At 35.3% G+C, this 24762-nt stretch overlaps 3 protein-coding genes across 3 annotated transcripts in view; 2 read left to right on the top strand and 1 right to left on the bottom strand.

Moving 5' to 3' along the window:
- Nucleotides 1-24762, bottom strand: part of LOC102810251 (exosome complex component 10-like) — a 106953-nt gene that overhangs the window by 77936 nt on the left and 4255 nt on the right. The window contains exons 5-9 of the mRNA XM_085508682.1: nucleotides 24239-24395; nucleotides 23040-23151; nucleotides 22568-22754; nucleotides 21034-21177; nucleotides 20319-20509 (exon numbers count right to left, since the gene is read on the bottom strand). Of these exons, the coding sequence (XP_085364808.1) occupies nucleotides 20319-20509; nucleotides 21034-21177; nucleotides 22568-22754; nucleotides 23040-23151; nucleotides 24239-24395 (791 nt within the window). The remainder of the gene's footprint in view (nucleotides 1-20318; nucleotides 20510-21033; nucleotides 21178-22567; nucleotides 22755-23039; nucleotides 23152-24238; nucleotides 24396-24762) is intronic.
- Nucleotides 3127-9539, top strand: LOC146733914 (microfibril-associated glycoprotein 4-like). The gene is made up of 2 exons (XM_085508681.1): nucleotides 3127-3427; nucleotides 8664-9539. Exons 1-2 carry the CDS (start codon nucleotides 3157-3159, stop codon nucleotides 9320-9322), a joined length of 930 nt encoding a protein of 309 aa, XP_085364807.1. The 5' UTR covers nucleotides 3127-3156; the 3' UTR covers nucleotides 9323-9539.
- LOC100368036 (fibrinogen-like protein A) lies at nucleotides 13280-16507 on the top strand. The gene is made up of 2 exons (XM_002737214.4): nucleotides 13280-13566; nucleotides 15849-16507. The coding sequence occupies exons 1-2, from the start codon at nucleotides 13296-13298 to the stop codon at nucleotides 16505-16507; spliced, it is 930 nt and encodes a 309-aa protein (XP_002737260.3). The 5' UTR covers nucleotides 13280-13295.

A 24762-nucleotide genomic window follows, 5' to 3' on the forward strand; every position in this document is an offset into this window, starting at 1 on the left:
CATGCATGTTCAAGATACAGGTGATCACGGACGCACGGACGCACACAGGGCAAAACATAAGTCCCCGTTTTCGGACTGCGTCCGAACGGGGACTAACAAAGTGCAAATTTGGCTGAGAAAGACTGGTGGTAAAAAGGTTAAGGAAACAAGAGGGAAAAAAAGTAAAAATTTGTTATTCAAAACATTCAAGAATATTATGACAGAACCCCACACCCTCCCCGTGGCTTTCGTTGCGTATGGAAGTTATTTTCACGAGTGATGCGGTGTATCCTGCGGCCGTACTTTCACGAGCGAAGCGAGTGAAAGTACAGCAGAATACACCGCATCTCGAGTGTTATGATGGTGTTATGATTTAGGTACGAGCATGGAGTTACGAGTATCTCGAATAAACAGGAGACACGGCAAAAATGTGTTACAGCCTATTATTCACTTAAGTTATTGTCATGCAAAATCACCATTTTGTAATTATTCAACTGTAGTGATATCTAAACTACTAGGAAGAATCACAGGCCCTCTATCCTCTTTATCTACATAGAGGGACTCTGGAAGAATCTAAACCTACTAGGAACACGTCACCGTACCGTGATCGCTTCTATGATTTTTATCTTTAGTGTCTTTAAAAAATTTCCGTTCAGTCGTTCTTTCAAGTTTTTGTCGCATAATTTCGAAAGCCTTTTTTTCTGTTTCCCTTTGAGCTATCAATCTATTGCAGTAATTCATTACTCTGCCAAATATATATTAGGATGCGTACCCCTTCGTCAAGCCGGAAATTTCGTGAAATTACGAAAGATGTTGTCTCTGCCATAATTGAAAGAGGTTACTTGAAGAAGACGATTGAGGGCGTGATTTGGGCTCCAATAATCCATAGTCACATACATCCACTTCGGCACAATATAATCCACCTGTAAGTTCGAGAAAACACGTCTTTACCAGAGCTCGGCTGGAGCTAATTACTATAGCGTGACTTAAATTTGCAAGGAAATAATCCCTATTATTTAGAAGCATATTTATTTTATATCTGAGCCTTTAACACTTCACCAAACAAATTGTTGTACCAGTAAACCTCAAATATTAAGCAATCAAATTGGTAGTTCTAAGAAGAAGATGAAAAAAAAATTGAGTTATCGTCATGAAATCGACAAATCTGACAGAGATCCATCCTAGGTACCTACACACCAAGTATCAAAGCAATTGAGCTGGTAGTTTTCAAGAAGAAGTCAAAAATAGCATTTAACACAATGATTAATATAAAGTCAGTGAACTATGCTGTCAAATGTCTGGAATGGTTGCCTTGTCTTAATTATTATATACTACATGCCAAGTATACACCATAGACATACCGCAGGGAGTTAGAATAACTTAAAATATAAAAGTATGTATTTATTTACTTTACTCCCTTTTGTTATGTTACATTGTATCAGTGATCCTTGTCGTTATTAGTCGTGTTTAGGCTACACCAAGTACAGCTAAGATTTAAGATAATCTCCTATGTTTGCATATTGACTAGATCCAATTGTGTTCACGCACACGAGGAAACAGGGGTTAGCTAAGACATGCCTAAACATGTTACAAATATACAAAGTGCTTTTAACTATAATTACTCAGTATGTTTAAAATTAGATATAAAACAATACTGTCAAACATTTATTTTCACTATTTTAATATTTTCAGAATATTCACTGTGTTTTAATTTCACAAATTTGTCAAAGAAACAATGAGTTTTATTGTTATTTTACATGTTCATGTAGATTTGATTTAGCGGATTTTACTTATCGTGAAATTAAAACCCGATGAATAATTAATGCATTACAGTCGCAAAAACAATTGTGAAAGTGTACATTACAGAATAACGGTAAGTTGTACAGAGTCTCATTGTCATTTGACTTGTTTTATTTTTTTTAGAAAAGTTTTTATTTTTTGTTTTATTTTTTAGATTGTAGTTTTTTTTTTAATTTCTTTCTGTAAGACCCTTTTTATCCTTTCCTAAGGATTTTATGCGTCTTATAAAAAAAAAAAAAATTGTCAGTTCATTTTTTCCCAGATGTGCTCACGTTGATTGTCATGTCGAAAATGGCATTCAGAAATGAATAGTCGCATAGAAAAATCGCATGATCATTGCCTGAGCTAAGCATTCGCGCACACTTTGTTAGTCCGTTCTAAGAATCTAGACCGGGTCTTAAAAACGAATCAGATTTAACCTGTAGCGTTTCTTAGCCAATACTAAGCGCTTGTGTACATGCACATTTTCTTAGCACAGGCTAACATTTTTGACCCATTAGCCAATGCTAAAGGGCTGTACATGAACGCAACTAATGTGGTGTTCATCTTATCTAATTCACAGTCGCTCTATCATATATAGAGGGACTGGGTCTAATTACAACTTTATACATCATTAATTGAATGACCTCTATAACTAACGAAATCGGATAAGGGTTGAAACTCGTACAGACAATGTTGACAGTTCATAACATACCGGTAGAACAATTAGTCACCATGAACTGTGTTCCGATAGACGATTTTGTTAAGATGACCCGATTTACATGACTACAAGATTATTCTGTATAAAAAATGTGAGATTGTTTACTGTAAAATACTTTATTTTAGCTGGAATTAATTTTCGCGGGAAAAGACTTTTTGGGTGTTTTGTATGGAATTTATTTTCACTGATTTTTGACAAGTTGAATGTAAATATAGAAAAAAAGGTATATTCGCTGGATTTTATTTTCACTGAATCATTCCTTCAGCAAAAATAGAGAAAATTAATTCCAAGCGAAAATAAAGCATTTCACAGTATTTACTTAATTCTTCTGGAAAAGAACATCCTACAATAGAAATTGTATACCTCTTCTCCTGGGTCTAAGTACCGGTATACACCAAGTCAACTTTTGTATCCTTCCGCAAAATAGTCCAAAAATAGTCCCATTCAAATTCTGCTTGTTTTCATGAAAGGTGAGTACTAAAATTCTACACATTCAAAATTTATAAATATGTCATCTTCTGAATATTTGGCACAAAATGAAAACTTAATTTTGTTTTTTAATAATTTCTAAATATGCACACAAATATGTTGATTATCAGGATGTGAAGTGGTTACTGAGATAAGACCATACCCTTCCCATAGTTCACCACAAGACATCACATCTACTGCATACAAAGATGTTTTCTCTCATGGTTATATTATTTTGGGCAGTACTTGTCTCATCACAGAACACAGATATTGAAACTTCACAAAGGGATTCTACTGATCAATGTTCCTATACATTTATTGTACCAAGGAAAGACACAACGATTGATTCATCTTTGAATAGATCAGATAATGAACTATCGGACAGACTCGCCATATTGGAGCATAATTTACACCAGATACAAGCCATTATGAACATACCATCAACTCAATATTCCAACTATCCAATCATCTTTCCACAAGGTAAGATTTATACACTACCCATTGATCCTATAGACTACCCATAGATCCTATATATAATCGCAAGTTTATCACCACAACTGCAATCCATGTAGGGGCACAGGGGGGGGGGGGCAGCAGGCAGTATATAACATCACTGTACATGCATTGGTTTATTTGCTTTGTCAATGTTTATTTACGCGATGAACAACACTGGTTATCAGTTACAGCAATTCCAGGCACTGATTTGACGCTGAAGTAGTGCTAGATGTTCATAACTTACTACAATAGGTTACAAATCAGTGCCTGGAATTGCTGTAAGTCTGATTGGGATAAACAGCATGTGTTTGATTATGCAAATTAAAAACAACAGCTTAAATGTCCAGAAAACGGAAAGTATGGAAACTCTCAGGGGTCATGCCTAAAAAACACACTTTATACGCATGACAATAGGTAGGAGAAAAATAACTTTCATCACTATTTAAAAACTATCAACTTCTCACAGATTTTATAATATATGTCCACAACTGTGTAGCATTCCCCAGATGACACAGTTCTCAGCTAAAATATTCACCCCTCAAAATAGATAGATTTCATCACTGCGACATATTTTGAGAAATATATTGTTATTTTTAGAACAATTCTATAGAGCATAATGTTGAGCAAAAACTGCATTTTTCAACACTTTTTAAATCCCAGATTTTTGTAATAAATCAGAAAACAAAAAGGACCCCATTATTAACAATATATTAGTCACCAGCCTATAATTTGAGATATGACATAATATTTCTGCCATAGAAATCTACATGTATGGTAAAAGCACTACAATACTGACAAAATGGCCACTATCCACTACAATATAACCACCATTTTCGAAGTATGAATGGGGGTCTAAAAACTAACTCTGCGACGCAATTGTAAGACTCGCCGAATGTCGATTATTGCACTCTGCGACAGGATCGCAGTGTCACTCTGCGAAGAGCACGATTCCCATTGGTTGGTTGGTCGAAAAGCGTGAATCCTAATGGTCGATCGATGTAGGGTACACAGCATGCCTTATAGAAATGTTCGGTTATTTCGCCGACTGCTCGCGAACTACGATAAACAAGTATTTACCGACGACATGCCGCACGGTTCGGTAATCAGCAAGTATTTAACATTGATTTATTAACATGTATAACATCCCCCGGAGGGGATGAGAGGGGTTACAAAACACATGCACATTGGTGTTGGGTGCCTTATTACGGTGTAACATGAGGGAGCTGGTAACATTAACACCATCTTGAAGTTGTAAGGCTTCGTCCGCAACTATGCTCATTAGCATAGGCGGCAGCTTCAAAGCGAGTAGAGCGCGAAGTACGTTTCACACGATCCGGGGCACACGATGTTACTTTCTTTTATTTTGTCATTAGCAAGTATAATTTGTTATGAATATATTCATCACTTTGAATTCCCAAATAAAGCGTGTAGCGAGTCAAACTGTTTCTAGGCAATCAATATCGTTTTATTAAGAATATTAAGCGAGAAAAAACGTAAAGCTGTGTGAATGGATTGAAACTACTGCTGAAGATGGAAAACTAAAACGACAGTGTCAACGGAAAATATTAGATGAGTGCACGCTCTCTGCATAAACGGAAACGATGGCTTTGTTTATTTGGCCGATGTCGACGAGCAACAGATTTCCTGTACTCACTTCCTCGTCAGATCACCGGCACTCAACAGTCTCACGTATCGGTGTCATCATCGGTTAAGTAGTAGAAACTCTCGCGTTGATGCGAATATTTCAGCCTAATCATCCCTTTCGAACCACTCGCGAGGTTGGTCATAATATGACCTAGACGTGCTTGCTATCTGTTGTGATTCCGATGAAAAATTCTTAAAAAATAAATATAAACGCGAACGCGAAAGTCCTGTAATTTTGCATCAGAATTACAACAGGCTGCAGGCAAGTCTAAATTAGTAAATATGACCCTGAGTTGCAGATTTTTCTTTGCCTCGTCTGTCATTGGCGTCTTTGCTTTCTTTTTTTATCGCCATTGCGTTAGTAAGATGGTGTTATTAAAATAGAATATAGACTTAGAACATAGTTGAACTCTGGTGACCTTGCCCTTTGTTATATAATATAATTCCCTTTATCATAGTTTGTTTCAATATAAATATGCATTGTCATAATTAATTTTGAATACAAACAAGTTTTGGGGTTAAACCAACAGTGGGGAATCAGTCTACCGAATGTCCTTAAAAGATGTAAATATCTTACAAAAACATTGGTGCCTTATTTGTTTAATTATTTTAAGGGACATAATTTCCAGCTTTATTCAAAGTAATTCAGATATTTTAGTATAAAAACAAATGCCTCATCGCAAAAAAAAAGTGCTGCATTTAGACATGAATAGATTCATAAAACATGCAAGATAACAAAAAATCTTAGCTGGCTTTTGTCCAAGTATTTTGTACAGGTGTCTGTCAAAAATTAAAGGCCCAATTCACTTGCCCCGGGCAAGTGTGAATTGGAGGTGTGACTATGCTAATGAGTGTTGTTAATCACTTGCATAGCCTATGACGCACCCTGTTTCAGTGGTCCAACATCACGTGACTTTGATTGACAGTAGTTAATTATTCCAGATTAGTAGCGTGTCCCTTTCCCCGGTTCGAGTTTTTGACTTTTATCCGCCAAAATCTCAGCTCGTACACAATTTATTGTCATAAATACTACATACAGTCACTGCTGTGATATTCATAGTCACATGCATCCACTTTGGCATGACATAATCGACCTGTAAGTTCGAGAAAATGCGCTATTACCGGGGCTTGGCTGGAGCTGTTTACTACAGCGTGACAAGCAAGGAAATAATCCCTATTGTTTAGGACCGTATTTATAGTATACCTGGGCCTTTAATGATTCACTGAGACAAATATGAACTGCCTCATTGTGTGACTACTGTATTGTATGAAAAGTAAAAAACAAAAAACACTCTTTATGAATAGCTATCATGTTGCAAACTCTGCTTTGTATGCAAATCAACTTAAATAGTTAGTTGGTGTCCAGTGGAGGGAGAAGTCAACAGTACTGTTGCCTCCTGATAATCTACATCTTCAAACACTGCAATCTTTGAAGTGCGTTTTTAAACTAGTATTATAAAAACTCTATCATTCTGTTCTAATAGCTGAAACATATTCCTGTGAGTTTTCATTTGTCGAATGAACTGTTTGTCAAATACAGAATACATATATTTTAGAACAATTTTCTTTTTAAAATGTGGATGAAATGTTTTGCTTTTTATGTATTTTTTATGTATTGTTTTTGATTTGATAACTTTGAACTAAACAGATTTTCTATTACCTTCAGATCTTGATCAAAGTTTGGCACCCAGTTCATATGAGTGCTTATATGGATATTCTGACATCTTGTTTTCTGTAAAGAATTTATTGGTAGGTTTGCAAATGTGTATCAGACTGTGCAATCGCTCCATGAGTTGGTTTTGAAACTCAGTATGGGATTCTGAGATACATTACCAAGGATATTATTACAAGATAAATCATTTGCTTCATTGAACACATACAACAATGCATATTTCCACTGAGATAAGTGACCTTTGATGTGTATCACCAGTGATCAGTCAAGTAGAAACAGTCAAAATATTTTATCAGATTTTCTCAATTTTTGCATGATATCTTCATACAGGACATCTGTTGTTCAAACTCAGGGAAGACTTTATACTGATGAATAAGGTGACCAAGTTTGATTAAGTTTGGAATAGAATTAGTAAAGTTATTATGCACACAATAACAATTATTAACGACGACAATGACAACAACAACAACAACGATGAACAAAATTTTTCCCTTAATATACCTTTCCCTTCCATCTTTGATGGTACGGGCAAGGTAAAAATGAAACGATTTCTCAGACGAAGTCTTGACTGTAACAATGCTGACAATGGACGTTAGATAAATATGCATTGTTTGCGACAGGAAGCTTGTCACCCGTTCTATCAGAATCGTCAACAACAGAGTATAACCGGTAGTATACATATACATGGTATAAACATTGTGCAAATATTAACGAAACGGTAGTAGTGTTAGCGTTTAAGCACTTGTCTTTCCGAAATTTCGAAAAGCTGGGATGATGAATCAAGGTACAAAGTAACCGTTTTATCAATTATTGGAAAATCAAGAAAAAAAAAAGAAGAATTTCCCTTCCCGCTACATTAAGATCAATATGGACCACCGACATTTGGCGAAATAAACCACAATTTTCAGTAATACTGATTTCAAAAATTATGATACAAAAATAATTACATTCATACCACAAACCATGCTCTTTTTTTAGCTCAATGCACAAACCAACGCCGTTTTTGTTTACTTTTCACAACTGTTGCAAAGTATTTCATTTCTGGTGGTTAAAATACCAGCTGATCGATCGCAGACCACAAGTCTGGAGTCCGTTTATGATCTAAACGAAGGCAGACGATTGCAAACAACTGCTGTCATGGCAAACGTTGCACGTCGTGAATGATTTTTTTTCACTGCATGCAAATTATTTTCCTTGATGCACTCAACGAAGTCAAAGCAGACGTACAACATTCGTTGCAGAACGCGTGAAAAGTACTTCGCGTTCCACTCGATTTGAAGCTGCCGCCTATGCTAATCAGCATAGTCGTTGGGACGAAGCCTTACAACTCCAAGATGGCGATAACGTAACACCGTATTAAATAGGCAGTCAACACCAATGTGCACGTTACACTATTTAATTTTTCTAGCCAGCAGTGTGATGTGTCTAAAAACCGTAAACCATGTGTCGTTTGTTTGGTCCCACAATTTGTCTTCCATGTGCTTGCCGATCACCGAACAGTGCGGCATGTCGCCGGTACATAGTGTTTACATACTTTTTTTACCGTACCTTTTTTACTATTTAAAACTAAATTTTTTATAAGGTCTGCGGTGAACATCGACCATTGGGATTCGCGCTGTTCGACCAACCAACCAATAGGAATTGTGCTCTTCGCAGAGTGACACTGCGATCCTGTCGCAGTGTGCAATAATCGACATTCGGCGAGTCGCACAATCGCGTCGCAGAGTTAGTTTTCAGACCCCTATACATACATGCATTTTCTCAAAAATTAAGCTGATGTTAAGTCAATATCTTTATATTGCCCGTAAGTACAATTAATAAATTCTATGTATTTGAATTCAAGAGTAGGCTTGTACCTTAACTTACTTTCAGTGGCCAATTATTTATTTTTCATTATTATTACAGACTGTCACCATGCCTACATCTTAAACAGCAGTTCCCTGATAGAGGGCGTATATCTGATACAACCTGAAGACTACCCAGAACCATTTGCAGTGTACTGTCAGGTGACTGATACTGGAGTGTGGACAGTTATACAGAGAAGACAAGATGACACTGTAGAATTCTATAACGAATGGCAGGCGTATAAATGGGGGTTTGGTCAACTAACTGGTAACCACTGGTTAGGAAATGAGAAAATATTTTATATTTTGAGAAGTGGTGTGTATAAATTACGAGTTGATTTAGGGGACTGGGCGGGTAATACCAAATATGCAGAGTATGATTTTATGCAGATTGGTAACGAAGAGAGAAAGTATACGCTGTCAATCGGTGAATATTCCGGTACTGCTGATGATGCTCTGGCATACAACAATGGTATGAAATTTAGTACAAAAGATGAGGATAATGACATGTCAATTTGTTGTGCATGTGATTCACGACATCAAGGTGCATGGTGGTATAATGATTGTACTCATTCTAATTTAAATGGTCCATATATCAATTCTAATGGTAATAAAGTTCAACATCTAAAGTCAATTCACTGGTACCGTTGGCTTAGCAATTTTTATCCACTTAAGAACACAACAATGAAAGTACAAAGAGTACATCCATACTGGGAATGATAGCTGTAATCAACATTGACAGTGGATAGTATACCTGACATTAAAATATACTAAACAAGAATGCCAGACTCCCCGGCATTTTCATCAAAACCACTGATTGAATGTTACTTTCTGTAATAGTACTCTTAATTGATACGATAGTTTTCACTATATACGCATTAGTATATTAGTTATTAGTTCATGAGTGCAATGTCATCAATAAAGTCTGAAATACATAGCTATTGTTTTAGTTTCTCTGCATTATTTTACCTGAACACCACTATAAAAGAACAAAGTGCAAATTTGGCTGAGAAAGACTGGTGGTAAAAAGGTTAAGGAAACAAGAGGGAAAAAAAGTAAAAATTTGTTATTCAAAACATTCAAGAATATTAAACATTATATTGTATTTGCTGCATGGTTAAGTCCTAATCACAAACTATTAGTCACTTTTCCCTCTCGTTACCTTGAATTTGTTATCAGATTTAGTAGACAGTGTAAATGACTCTATCTGCATTAGTTCTCTGATATGGCTCTTTACTTACAGATGCTGGTAACCACTGATATTTTACTGAAATTATAATATCAAATACAATGTTTCCATAGAAACAAACAACAACCTTCACTTAGAAAATGTATAATACAATATCTAGAAACCTAATAAATACAAGCGACCTTAGGTCGAAATAGCTTCACTGTTCTACAAGAACATTGTGGTAGCCATGTTGAGCAACACACACCCAAAGACAAAACATGGTTAACCCACACAGTAGTTTGGTTTTGGCTGTTGAGAGTCAACTTAAACGCCCAATTCATTTGCCCCAGGTAAATGTTTACTGGAGGTGTGGCTATGCTACGAGTCCTATTAATCACTTGCCTTGCCTATTGCATTCTATCGGAGCCGAACTACGGCTCCTCCCATGGATTAATAGGAGATTATTTCCAATGTGTTCATACGGTCGGGAGCCGAACGAGAGCCGAGATCTGCCAGAGTTCGATTCAGTTTGATCAGAGCCAACAGAACAGTGCCCTCAAATAATTAGTATGAAAAAAACTGGACTGAAAATGATTTTGGTGTTGTGCTTGTGTTATTTTTTTACATGGCACAATGCTGGTGAGATAGAAAAAAAAAGAAACAGTCGCGAGTCTGAGCATGGAGGTAGAAAAAACAATACACTGGTGTTATGATTTAGGTACGAGCATGGAGTTACGAGTATCTCGAATAAACAGGAGACACGGCAAAAATGTGTTACAGCCTATTATTCACTTAAGTTATTGTCATGCAAAATCACCATTTTGTAATTATTCAACTGTAGTGATATCTAAACTACTAGGAAGAATCACAGGCCCTCTATCCTCTTTATCTACATAGAGGGACTCTGGAAGAATCTAAACCTACTAGAAACACGTCACCGTACCGTGATCGCTTCTATGATTTTTATCTTTAGTGTCTTTAAAAAATTTCCGTTCAGTCGTTCTTTCAAGTTTTTGTCGCATAATTTCAAAAGCCTTTTTTTCTGTTTCCCTTTGAGCTATCAATCTATTGCAGTAATTCATTACTCTGCCAAATATATATTAGGATGCGTACCCCTTCGTCAAGCCGGAAATTTCGTGAAATTACGAAAGATGTTGTCTCTGCCATAATTGAAATGAGAGGTTACTTGAAGAAGACGATTGAGGGCGTGATTTGGGCTCCAATAATCCATAGTCACATACATCCACTTCGGCACAATATAATCCACCTGTAAGTTCGAGAAAACACGTCTTTACCAGAGCTCGGCTGGAGCTAATTACTATAGCGTGACTTAAATTTGCAAGGAAATAATCCCTATTATTTAGAAGCATATTTATTTTATATCTGAGCCTTTAACACTTCACCAAACAAATTGTTGTACCAGTAAACCTCAAATATTAAGCAATCAAATTGGTAGTTCTAAGAAGAAGTTGAAAAAAAAATTGAGTTATCGTCATGAAATTGACAAATCTGACAGAGATCCATCCTAGGTACCTACACACCAAGTATCAAAGCAATTGAGCTGGTAGTTTTCAAGAAGAAGTCAAAAATAGCATTTAACACAATGATTAATATAAAGTCAGTGAACTATGCTGTCAAATGTCTGGAATGGTTGCCTTGTCTTAATTATTATATACTACATGCCAAGTATACACCATAGACATACCGCAGGGAGTTAGAATAACTTAAAATATAAAAGTATGTATTTATTTACTTTACTCCCTTTTGTTATGTTACATTGTATCAGTGATCCTTGTCGTTATTAGTCGTGTTTAGGCTACACCAAGTACAGCTAAGATTTAAGATAATCTCCTATGTTTGCATATTGACTAGATCCAATTGTGTTCACGCACAGGAGGAAACAGGGGTTAGCTAAGACATGCCTAAACATGTTACAAATATACAAAGTGCTTTTAACTATGATTACTCAGTATGTTTAAAATTAGATATAAAACAATACTGTCAAACATTTATTTTCACTATTTTAATATTTTCAGCGTATTCACTGTGTTTTAATTTCACAAATTTGTCAAAGAAACAATGAGTTTTATTGTTATTTTACATGTTCATGTAGATTTGATTTAGCGGATTTTACTTATCGGTGAAATTAAAACCCGATGAATAATTAATGCATTACAGTCGCAAAAACAATTGTGAAAGTGTACATTACAGAATAACGGTAAGTTGTACAGAGTCTCATTGTCATTTGACTTGTTTTATTTTTTTTAGAAAAGTTTTTATTTTTTGTTTTCTTTTTTAGATTGTAGTTTTTTTTTTAATTTCTTTCTGTAAGACCCTTTTTATCCTTTCCTAAGGATTTTATGCGTCTAATAAAAAAAAAAAAAAATTGTCAGTTCATTTTTTCCCAGATGTGCTCACGTTGATTGTCATGTCGAAAATGGCATTCAGAAATGAATAGTCGCATAGAAAAATCGCATGATCATTGCCTGAGCTAAGCATTCGCTCACACTTTGTTAGTCCGTTCTAAGAATCTAGACCGGGTCTTAAAAACGAATCAGATTTAACCTGTAGCGTTTCTTAGCCAATACTAAGCGCTTGTGTACATGCACATTTTCTTAGCACAGGCTAACATTTTTGACCCATTAGCCAATGCTAAAGGGCTGTACATGAACGCAACTAATGTGGTGTTCATCTTATCTAATTCACAGTCGCTCTATCATATATAGAGGGACTGGGTCTAATTACAACTTTTTACATCATTAATTGAATGACCTCTATAACTAACGAAATCGGATAAGGTTGAAACTCGTACAGACAATGTTCACAGTTCATAACATACCGGTAGAACAATTAGTCACCATGAACTGTGTTCCGATAGACGATTTTGTTAAGATGACCCGATTTACATGACTACAAGATTATTCTGTATAAAAAATGTGAGATTGTTTACTGTAAAATACTTTATTTTAGCTGGAATTAATTTCCGCGGGAAAAGACTTTTTGGGTGTTTTGTATGGAATTTATTTTCACTGATTTTTGACAAGTTGAATGTAAATATAGAAAAAAAGGTATATTCGCTGGATTTTATTTTCACTGAATCATTCCTTCAGCAAAAATAGAGAAAATTAATTCCAAGCGAAAATAAAGCATTTCACAGTATTTACTTAATTCTTCTGGAAAAGAACATCCTACAATAGAAATTGTATGCCTCTTCTCCTGGGTCTAAGTACCGGTATACACCAAGTCAACTTTTGTATCCTTCCGCAAAATAGTCCAAAAATAGTCCCATTCAAATTCTGCTTGTTTTCATGAAAGGTGAGTACTAAAATTCTACACATTCAAAATTTATAAATATGTCATCTTCTGAATATTTGGCACAAAATGAAAACTTAATTTTGTTTTTTAATAATTTCTAAATATGCACACAAATATGTTGATAATCAGGATGTGAAGTGGTTACTGAGATAAGACCATACCCTTCCCATAGTTCACCACAAGACATCACATCTACTGCATACAAAGATGTTTTCTCTCATGGTTATATTATTTTGGGCAGTACTTGTCTCATCACAGAACACAGATATTGAAACTTCACAAAGGGATTCTACTGATCAATGTTCCTATACATTTATTGTACCAAGGAAAGACACAACGATTGATTCATCTTTGAATAGATCAGATAATGAACTATCGGACAGACTCGCCATATTGGAGCATAATTTACACCAGATACAAGCCGTTATGAACATACCATCAACTCAATATTCCAACTATCCAATCATCTTTCCACAAGGTAAGATTTATACACTACCCATTGATCCTATAGACTACCCATAGATCCTATATATAATCGCAAGTTTATCACCACAACTGCAATCCATGTAGGGGCACAGGGGGGGGGGGGGGGCAGCAGGCAGTATATAACATCACTGTACATGCATTGGTTTATTTGCTTTGTCAATGTTTATTTACGCGATGAACAACACTGGTTATCAGTTACAGCAATTCCAGGCACTGATTTGATGCTGAAGTAGTGCTAGATGTTCATAACTTACTACAATAGGTTACAAATCAGTGCCTGGAATTGTTGTAAGTCTGATTGGGATAAACAGCATGTGTTTGATTATGCAAATTAAAAACAACAGCTTAAATGTCCAGAAAACGGAAAGTATGGAAACTCTCAGGGGTCATGCCTAAAAAACACACTTTATACGCATGACAATAGGGAGGAGAAAAATAACTTTCATCACTATTTAAAAACTATCAACTTCTCACAGATTTTATAATATATGTCCACAACTGTGTAGCATTCCCCGGATGACACAGTTCTCAGCTAAAATATTCACCCCTCAAAATAGATAGATTTCATCACTGCGACATATTTTGAGAAATATATTGTTATTTTTAGAACAATTCTATAGAGCATAATGTTGAGCAAAAATTGCATTTTTCAACACTTTTTAAAACCCAGATTTTTGGAATAAATCAGAAAGCAAAAAGAACCCCATTATTAACAATATATTAGTCACCAGCCTACAATTTGAGATATGACATAATATTTCTGCCATAGAAATCTATGGTAAAAGCACTACAATACTGACAAAATGGCTACTATCCACTACAATACAACCACCATTTTCTCAAAAACAAGTCATTGTCAATGACACATCCCCGTTCCGTTCATATTTGAGTGACTTATACATTCAAAGCAGCAACAATATGGATGTTGAACTGCATTCAGTAAAACAAAATAGCCACCAGTCAGCCATTTTCAACACAATCCAAAAAAAAAATTTAAACTAAATTTGCCCACGCATGACTAAGATTCAGTTCCGGTATGGTGAAAATGTGCAATTTTTGTGAATTTTTGACCTTAAAAGGACTGGCTCAAATGCACAGGCATATGTATGATATAATGTATGATGTGTATGTGAAGTTTGAACTTGATCTGTCCAGGCATGTCCGAGATATGGATCGAAAACTAAATTCTTTAAAACAAAATGGCCGCCAGTTGGCCATTTTGAACTTGATCCGAAGAAAAATTGGTATGCATCAAGCTTATATTATGTTTAATATATGCACTAAATGTGAACAAAATCCATCCATGCATGACTGAGATCCGGTTCCGGAATTGTGAAAATACGTGATTTTGATGCATTTTCGGCCTTAAAATGGCCATCATTCAGCTATTGTTAAGCGGATCATGAAACAAATGCACATATCTATTTGTGACATGATGTACCATGTGTGTGTGAAGTTTGAACTTGATCAATCCAGACATGTCTCGGATATGGATCCAGAACTGAATTCTTTAAAACAAAATGGCTGCCAGTCGGCCATTTCGAACTTGATCCGAAAAAAAAAAATGATGTGCATCAAGGTCCTATTATGTTTAATGTATGTACCAAATTTGAACAAAATCCGTCCATGCATAACTGAGATCCGGGTCCGGAATGGTAAAAATGTGCGATTTCAATGCATTTTCGGCCTTAAAGTGGCCCCCATTTGGCTATCGTTAATGAGATCATGAAACAAATGCACATACATATTTGTGACATGATGTACCTTGTGTGTGTGAAGTTTGAACTCGATCAATCCAGACATGTCTTAGATACGGATCCAGAACTGAATTCTTTAAAACAAAATGGCCGCCAGTCGGCCATTTCAAGCCCGATCCAAAAAAAAAATGACGTGCATCAAGGTCCTATTATGTTTAATGTATGTACCAAATTTGAACAAAATCTGTCCATGCATAACTGAGATCCGGGTCCGGAATGGTGAAAATGTGCGATTTTGATGCATTTTCGGCCTTAAAATGGCCGCTATTCGGCTATCGTTAATGGGATCATGAAAAAAATGCATGTGCATATGTACCATATAATGTGTGACGCACACAGGGCAAAACGTAAGTCCCCGTTTTCGGACTACGTCCAAACGGGGACTAATTAAGCTGGTGTTATTATATCCTTATATTGCCCGGAAGTACAATTAATAAATTCTTGGTATTTGAATTCAAGAGTAGGACACTACCTTAAGTTATTAAGGCCAATTATTTATTTTTCATTATTATTACAGACTGTCACCATGCCTACATCTTAAACAGCAGTTCCCTGATAGAGGGCGTATATCTGATACAACCTGAAGACTACCCAGAACCATTTGCAGTGTACTGTCAGGTGACTGATACTGGAGTGTGGACAGTTATACAGAGAAGACAAGATGACACTGTAGAATTCTATAACGAATGGCAGGCGTATAAATGGGGGTTTGGTCAACTAACTGGTAACCACTGGTTAGGAAATGAGAAAATATTTTATATTTTGAGAAGTGGTGTGTATAAATTACGAGTTGATTTAGGGGACTGGGCGGGTGATACCACATATGCAGAGTATGATTTTATGCAGATTGGTAACGAAGAGAGTAAGTATACGCTGTCAATCGGTGAATATTCCGGTACTGCTGGGCATTCTATGACACATGACAATGGTATGAAATTTAGTACAAAAGATGAGGATAATGATTTAGGGTCAGGTTGTTGTGCATGTGATTCATATGGACAAGGTGCATGGTGGTATCGTGAATGTACTTATGCTAATTTAAATGGTCCATATATCAATTATAATGGTAATATAGTTAGACGTCATAAGTCAATTCACTGGCACCATTGGCATGGACTTTATCCACTTAAAAACACAACAATGAAAGTACAAAGAGTACATCCATACTGGGAATGATAGTCGTAATCAACATTGACAATGGATAGTATACCTGACATTAAAATGTACTAAACAAGATTGCCAGACTCCCGGGCATCTTCATCAAAACCACTGATTGAATGTTACTTTCTGTAATAATACTCTTGATACAATAGTTTTCACTATATACGCATTAGTTTAAGCATTTTTTAATGAAGTCACATGACGATACAGTATATAGATATTACAGGTATGTCATGAGCACAATGTCTTCAATAAAAGCACTGGTTGAATGTCTCAATTGACAATAGTGTTCCAGATATGATAGTTATACATTTTTAATGAGGTCACATGACCATATATGGTTATTAAATATGTTGATTAGATCTAGTGTACAATGTCTTCAATATAACACTGTGTGAATGTCTCCACCTGCAATAGTGCTCTGATATTAACATACAGCCACTAGTAACCACTGTATCCTCCACTCAAACTACATGCCAAGGGATACTGTAAAGGGGTTAATTATTCACTGGGTTTTAATTTAGCTTATTTCGCTGACTGGAAAAATGCGCTAAATTAAAACACAGTGAATATGTAAAATTTAGCATAGAACACATTATCTAAATGACGAAACCGTGAATTTAAAACCCACTGAATATGTCTGAAATGGTAAATCAGCGAAATTTAAACCCAGTGAAAATTAGTCATTTTACAGTACTAATTACTAGTAAGGCTTAATATTTTACTGAAATTATATCAAGTATGTTTCCATGGAAACAAACAAACAACTAACCACCTTCAATTCAGAAAAGCATACACAAATTTATAAACCTAATACATAAAATGGAACAACTAGTTGAGAGTTGTTGATTTCGCTTAGATTTTTAAATATTTTTTTCAGTTCAAGTTTGCAAGATGTTTATGATAATATAGGTACTGAGATGATAATGTCAATATTTGATTTTAAAAACTAAACAAGTCATTTTAAATTTATAGAACTGTGGATAGAAGACGTTGCTTCTATGTAAATATAGCTGTTTTTAAATTATTACAGTTATATCTGCAGTATAATTAGATTATGGGTAATATCACATTGATCTTCCGCACAATCTCAACCTGCTGTTGAATGTTTACTCAGACACAAAACATAATTCTTACATATATTATATATGCTCTATTAGTAGCACTTTGATGGTTAAATGACTGTTGTGTCTACAGTCAAAATAAGTCATATTTTAATGATCTAGCACACAATAGACTTCTTCTAATAAAAACGAGTCATTGTTAATGACACAATCCCCGTCCAAAATTTTGTGATCTGACATATCAATTTGATGCTGATGAAGTCATTGAGATTAGATTGAAACCATTACAAGAAATTTGGGCGTCGGTCAGCCATATTGAATCAAATCACAAAAATAATGTTGGTACAAATGTATCCCTTGGTATACTATCTTTGTACAAAATTTAAAGAGGAACATTATTACATTCAAGAGAAAGTAGTATGGGTACTATGAAAAACAAAATGGCCTCCAGTCGGCCATGTTTGTTTGAATCACGGAAAAAGTATGACGTGCACCTATAACCAAATATGTATGATCACCATACCAAGTTTGATCTAAATCAGCCAAGTCATCTGTGAGAAACAGCTCCGGACATGTAAAAATGACGATTTAGTGCTTTTACATGAAAATTGGGCGTCGGCCAGCCATATTGAATTGAATCACAAAAATCATGTTGGTGCAGATGTATTTCTTGGTATACTATCTTTGTACAAAATTTAAACAGAAACGTTCATTGCATTTAAGATAAAGTAGCATGGGTACCATGGCTGCCAGTCAGTCATTTTTGCTCCAATCATAAAGTAACTTGACGCACATATGTAAGACATTACCGGTATGTATTGTCTTCATTTAAAGTTTGCAAGAAATCCGTCAATGGGTGTCCGAGATATAGCTCCGGACGTACGTACGGATGGTCGAACGGAACCAACCCAAATTAATAGTTCCCATTTTTGGACTTTGTCCGAATGGGGACTAAAAATATGGTAAGGTAAACTGAATGAAAAGTTGGTGAAAACCATATTTTCTATGTCACGAAGTATATGCAAAAATGGATGTTTTCCGGGCAGTCCTTAGCTAGAGGGTCCTTATGACATGTCGCAGAAACAGCATTGTGAATCATTTTTTTTTTTAATAGAGCATATCCGGGTCCGGAATGGTGAAAATGTGCGATTTTGATGCATTTTCGGCCTTAAAATGGCCGCTATTCGGCTATCGTTAATCGAATCATGAAAAAAATGCATGTGCATATGTCCCATACAATGTGCCACTGATCTAATTTCGCAAAATACGTCAACATTGTACTGATTGCCTGGAAAGTTTCTCAGCCAGGCCAACTTGGTTTGCTATTTAATTTGATCTTGTGGCCTGGCAAATATGAAGTATATTGCTAGAAATGCATCATTTGTTGTCCATTTATATTCCTAATTACAAGAGACAGTGAAAAGTTTGCATATACACCAGTGAGAGCACATTTTTGAAGCAAGGAAACAATTTACTGGTCAGTTTAAAAAAAATTCTGGGGGGAGGGGGGGTATGTTTACTGAATTTTTGTCTGGGGGACATGTTTTTTCCGGGGGGTACATTTATTTAGAACTTTACTTTAGAGTTATAAATCTTGAGGTATGTTCGTGGCTGCATTACTGCTCTTTGTAAGTCGTGTATGTTTTGTTGTCAGAGTGTCAGAATGGTAAAAACAAAACAGGCTGAACCATGATTTGAAGAAGGCTTTTAGCAAGCCACTTGTCTGTCTGTCATTTTAGACATGTACAGAATTTCATTTGACATACAAAATTCCTACAAACCTACAGTCGCATGTCCACTGCTCCCAGTACGAAACTGCTACCTTTTGAGCCACGATGAAAAGTACCACTCTTAACGTTCAAAAAACGTTAAAGAATGTAAATACACATAAATACGTTACAATTAAATACATTAAAAAATTACGACATACCTTCTGTGTTTTTTTTATTTTAATACAGCTGACGATAAGTATGCACGCACACTGATACTAAAATCTGTAATTTAATTATACGTACGCCTATTTTGGGTCACATCACAGATGGTAAAACTTTCGGATTACTTATCTGAAGGTGTCAAGTTTATTTACCCACAAGACCAATAGATTGCATTTTGTTTCCAGACTTGAGATAGAGAAACTGTGCTGGTAAGGTTGAAAGGGAGATTGATAGAGAGATAGCAGTTTTTCTGGTCAGTTAAATTCAGTGCCTGCTGAAATGAGTGGACGTAATTGTTATGTAATAGTTCACTTGTAGCCATCTTATTTGCAATTGATGATGATACTTTTGAGACCAATGTATTTAAAAATATGTCCACCAACAGTGCACCCTCAAAGGAAATACGATGTGTTTCTAACACACAGGAATTTTTTTGAGATGCAACTACATTGTGTAGTTATTTTCATTTCTTAGTGATGCAACATAAAATCATGTTTTTACTATAGTTATGGAATTTATAATATAATTTCACAAACACAACAAGTGTAAAAACAAAAGTAATCTTGTGCCACAACATTTTACTCAGTGCCTCTAAAAGCTCCCAACATCAACGGACAATATTTAATATTTCTTGAAGAACTCTCTTTCCAGCAGTCACCAAGCTGGCCAAACATGATTTTTAAATTCCATTGCAACACAAAATCCCCCATGTCAGCAGGCACATTTAATTACACTGAGTTAGTAATTGTCTGCAGTAACGAATCGGAAGACGTTATTATACACTTACACAGATTCTGAGCTCTTAAAAGTACCATATGCCATACTAACCGTATTCTCCAATCTGCTAGCTGAAACTGTTTGTCTGCAACCACATGACAATAATGTTGTAATAAATAAGACAGTGAGAACTGTGAGAATCCCAACACCCTTGATGCTTGTCCCGTATCAAACATGTTCACCACGTAGATACCGAAGTCGCGTTGTAACCAACATACGTCCATATCAGCACCGTGAAATATCTGCAAAAATATGAATAACTTGGTTTGATTGATTATAGCATCACAACTAATAATTATTTTCTCATATTCCTCACACAGCTGACATACCAAGTGTTTTATGGGATTTTAATAAATTGATTCAAAATTACTTTTATCATTATTTTATGAATTATTCATTCATATAGTGTACATGTTCATTGAACTTCTGAGTGCCAAAGTCAACTTCAGGCAAAGTCAACTATTGCACATAATTTTTTGATCAAAAAATAAAAGTAATGTCTCATTTTGTCTATTTTGTCAAAAAATAAGATTGAATTCAAGGAAAATTACAGAAAATGTCAAAAAATTTACTCAATTTTAAGCGAGTAAAAAAAAGAGTTAATTTCAAAAAATTTGATCACAGATCGGTTGTCAATGTTCATGAAAAGGCTGAGAAAATACAGGATGACTGTTTTGAAGATATCACCATAGCAACAAGGAAGATGGCAGCAAGGAAATCATACATTCACAATACTATCATTACCTCACACAACATGTCTACTCACTTTAACTATAGATGGATTAGAGAATGACTCATTTAAAATATTCAGATCACTTCTAAGCTCTATTGTATCTACGATGTAATCCTCGTCTCTGGTTGATATCTGCATTAGACATGTGAAGCCCTGGAAACTCCTGTAGGAATGATGCTAGAAATAAGAAAGTATTAAAATTTGATTAGCTAATACCATTACTGTGTTACTCTCTTGCATTCGCTGATTTTGTGGTTCAAAATAATTATACAATCTGCAGAAAAATGTAAATGTTCCAATTTTTAATATGTATTCTTACTTTGTATGATCTGCAACAAAACTCAGTGACCTTACACTGACCTTACACTGACCTCACAGTGACCTTACACTGACCTCACACTAACCCCTATAAGCATAAAGGCTTTTGATTTTTTATGGTGCATGAGAAATTCTGAAATCCCATTTAGAAAACATCTCCTAAAATATGGCATTCAGTGCTTGAATATTTCCGGATTTATTGCCATACCAACTGATTTTATCATTTTTCATGGTGATCACAATAATCAGTGGGAGATGAGGTGTTAAACAGGAAGTTACATTGAATTATGGGAAACTAACATCAAATCACATGTACATTATTTGTGTACATTATTTGTAGCCTTTCAGGTCTCATGCCACTAATTAACTAATGGCTGCTCGTAGCCGTCAATTTAAATGCCTTGAAAGAACCAATGAAATTTTTTAAATATTTTTTTTCTCAGGTGCTTCCTGTTTGAGGGCGTAATCAAAAAAAAATTTGTAATTCGGTATATTTTTGCCCTAATCTTATTAATTGGCTGTGGTTGGGCTGTGGTCTGTAAATATAAATGTTTTTATTAAACTGGTCCAAAAATTTTATTCATTCATCAATGAACTATTTATGTAACCAATAATTTCAATTGCTCTAGGAATTCTGAGAAAAATGCTTAACCCCATTTTATGGGTTTTTTTGTCTTATTTTCACATTATGGCAGACAATATTAACAATTTGTAGTGCGGTCATTTCTAATGTACCCTATTCAAAGTTTAATGAGGTCAAAATCTCAAATGTTCAAATTAATTCTCAAAATTGTGTTGTGTATCTTGTCACTGACAAGAGATTTGCATACTGTCAGTATATTAGCCAAGTATTACAACTCTTTCAATTTCACAATTATTGCTCTTTTCTCAGAATTTTTGTGTATAGTTAACTAATTAATCCCATATTGAGTTTATTATTGAACAGTGCATGTAACCCCCCCCCCCCCTCCCCCCCAATTAATCAGAAATCCTGTTGAGTTTGAGCTGGCCAACATGTTAGTTTTTTTCATATGGTTGATTACTGGTATGTTGATTTCCCATTTTTGAGCCATGTTCTCAATATTCTTCGTCATTTTCATATAGCAATTTCGTCATATGTTAACATTGTCGTCTATGGAAATTCAATTAGTGGTATGAGCCCTTTTAAGCCTCACTTTGAGTAAAAACAAAATACGCCCTCAGCAGGTGGAATGAAACACATAATGAAACAATATAAAGTATTCCTTACTTCCAAATCTACAGCGAATTCTTTCTGTTTATTGAGGGTTTCACTGAGTGCCCGAAGTTCTTCAACTGTCTTTATCATATTCAATGGTGTATCGTTCAGTGATTTGTACATGACTGGCTCGCTGGATTCCATCTGAGATACGAGTGGTTGGAAATGATCCAGTTCATACTGGTACGGATGTGAAAAACTGAAATAAAGTTAAATCATAGTGCATCATTTCATTAGGCCTTCACTCAGCCTACAACTTTCTGCTGAATTTTAACTGACTTAACCATAGTGACTAGCTTTTAGATGGCTTCCAGACATTATAGCTTGAGTCAAGTGAAATATTGTAAAATTATTTGGCAGTCAAATTTTGACCAAACAAAGTGATTGAATTGCAGACATTGAGAGCTGGGAAATTGATACTGTTTATGGAAACATTTTTTTTTAATTCAAAATTTAAAATTCTATTAATTGTGTTAATACTTACATATCAGGAACATCTTCTGTCATTTGTTGTTGTCCAGTTGCCTGTCGTTGCTGGTGGATGAAATCTGATATTGCCGTCGGTGTGACATCATCATTCCGCTCTTCAGCTGGCACTGTGCATAGATATATCAATTATCAATAAAACAAAACAAAATTTCTTAGGGATCGAGAATCAAGAGGGGATATCAGCAGCACTATTTGTGTATGCTTACACCAGGTTTGCCAAGAAAGCAGAAATGATATCATTAACTGTTGACCCCCCCCCCCCCCAAATGCATTTCAGCACAGCAAGCACTGAGAAAAAAATTTGAAAATTATCAAAAAGAAACAAAAATATTATTTTCTGACTTATTCTTAGATATGAAAACTGTTGCCAAAATCGACTTTTTGTATAAAATTGCAATCAAACTATGTACAAAGTCTATTTGATTGCTGCTATAAGATCCGAAATTGAGTAAAGCGCCCTCTGGAGGTCAAATATCAGGATACATCAAGGAACAAGAAACAAGTATATGGTAACTGCATTCTAATTGGTTGATCAAATACTCATCTTTGTATTCCACGTCAGTGCACACTGGCTACAGATTTTCAAGAAGCTGTTTTCACCTATTGAATTAATATGTTGACTCAAAAACACACAGAACATTTTTTCTTAATTTTAAATAAAGTTTTAGTGCCAGGCGACAGTTCCGAGCATTGAATGTCACTGTCACTGTAATCTATCTTGAACCGTTTTTATGTACAAATTGCAAGCATGAATGTTGTCACAGAAGTCATATTTATGTTTGGGACTACATGACAGGGCTATGTGACCATATCTCTATCGAGTGACAATTTGCACACTGTAATGGTGTCACCCAGACCCAGTCAAACACCTGCAAACCTTAACCAAGGTTTCCCCAAAGTGACCTTTGTTAGTGAATGTATTGGCCTTCCCATTTAGTCTGTGGATCACTCACCCAGGGTCGGGGATTCAAACTCAGGTCTACCAATCATGAGTCTAATGCAACAACTACTGCGTGACCAAGGATCGGTTATTTCATTCCTAATTTCACAATTCCTTATTAACAATATTACTATTTATATTTATCAATACATCTGGTGATCAGGTGACATTTAACACCATTACAAAACTTTGTATTCAGAAGCATGAAATAATTTTAAAATAGTCCTAGAATGTCAACACAAACATACGCTTACCTCGTTGTAAAGGCTTGATGGCATTTGGTTTATATTTTAAGATTGGTACGAACGGCACGTTACTGTTATCCACTTTCTCTTTAAATTTCAACTGCGGTCGTTGGATGTTCTTCGCATGCAGCAGTTTAAAATCAGCGCCACCATGTCTTTTTTGAGACTGTAAGTAAAAAAATTGCCAGAAAATAATGATTTCTTTTATACACTAGGTTTTAAATTATGTCACTGAAATTGAGATATTTTTTGCAGGTCATTGTTGCAGCAGTGAACTTCCATGGCTCCTGCAATGAGTCAATCATAATTCACGTTCAAAATTATTTACCCAACACATTGTCCGCAATTATTGCCATTCAATTGGCTAACAACACAACACAGCAATACAATGAGAACACAATTTGATTTCGAGTCACACGATTTGACATTCATTCACCTTTTTTTCCTCTTTCATTTTGCAATGAATTTTGCATAATGAACTGTGTGAAATAAAGACAGCTAGCCTGGTACACATGGTAGTCATTACAGTACAA

Source organism: Saccoglossus kowalevskii, chromosome 15, assembly GCF_978046115.1.
Source record: "Saccoglossus kowalevskii chromosome 15, keSacKowa6.1, whole genome shotgun sequence".
In the NCBI taxonomy this organism is placed as follows: Eukaryota; Metazoa; Hemichordata; class Enteropneusta; family Harrimaniidae; genus Saccoglossus; species Saccoglossus kowalevskii.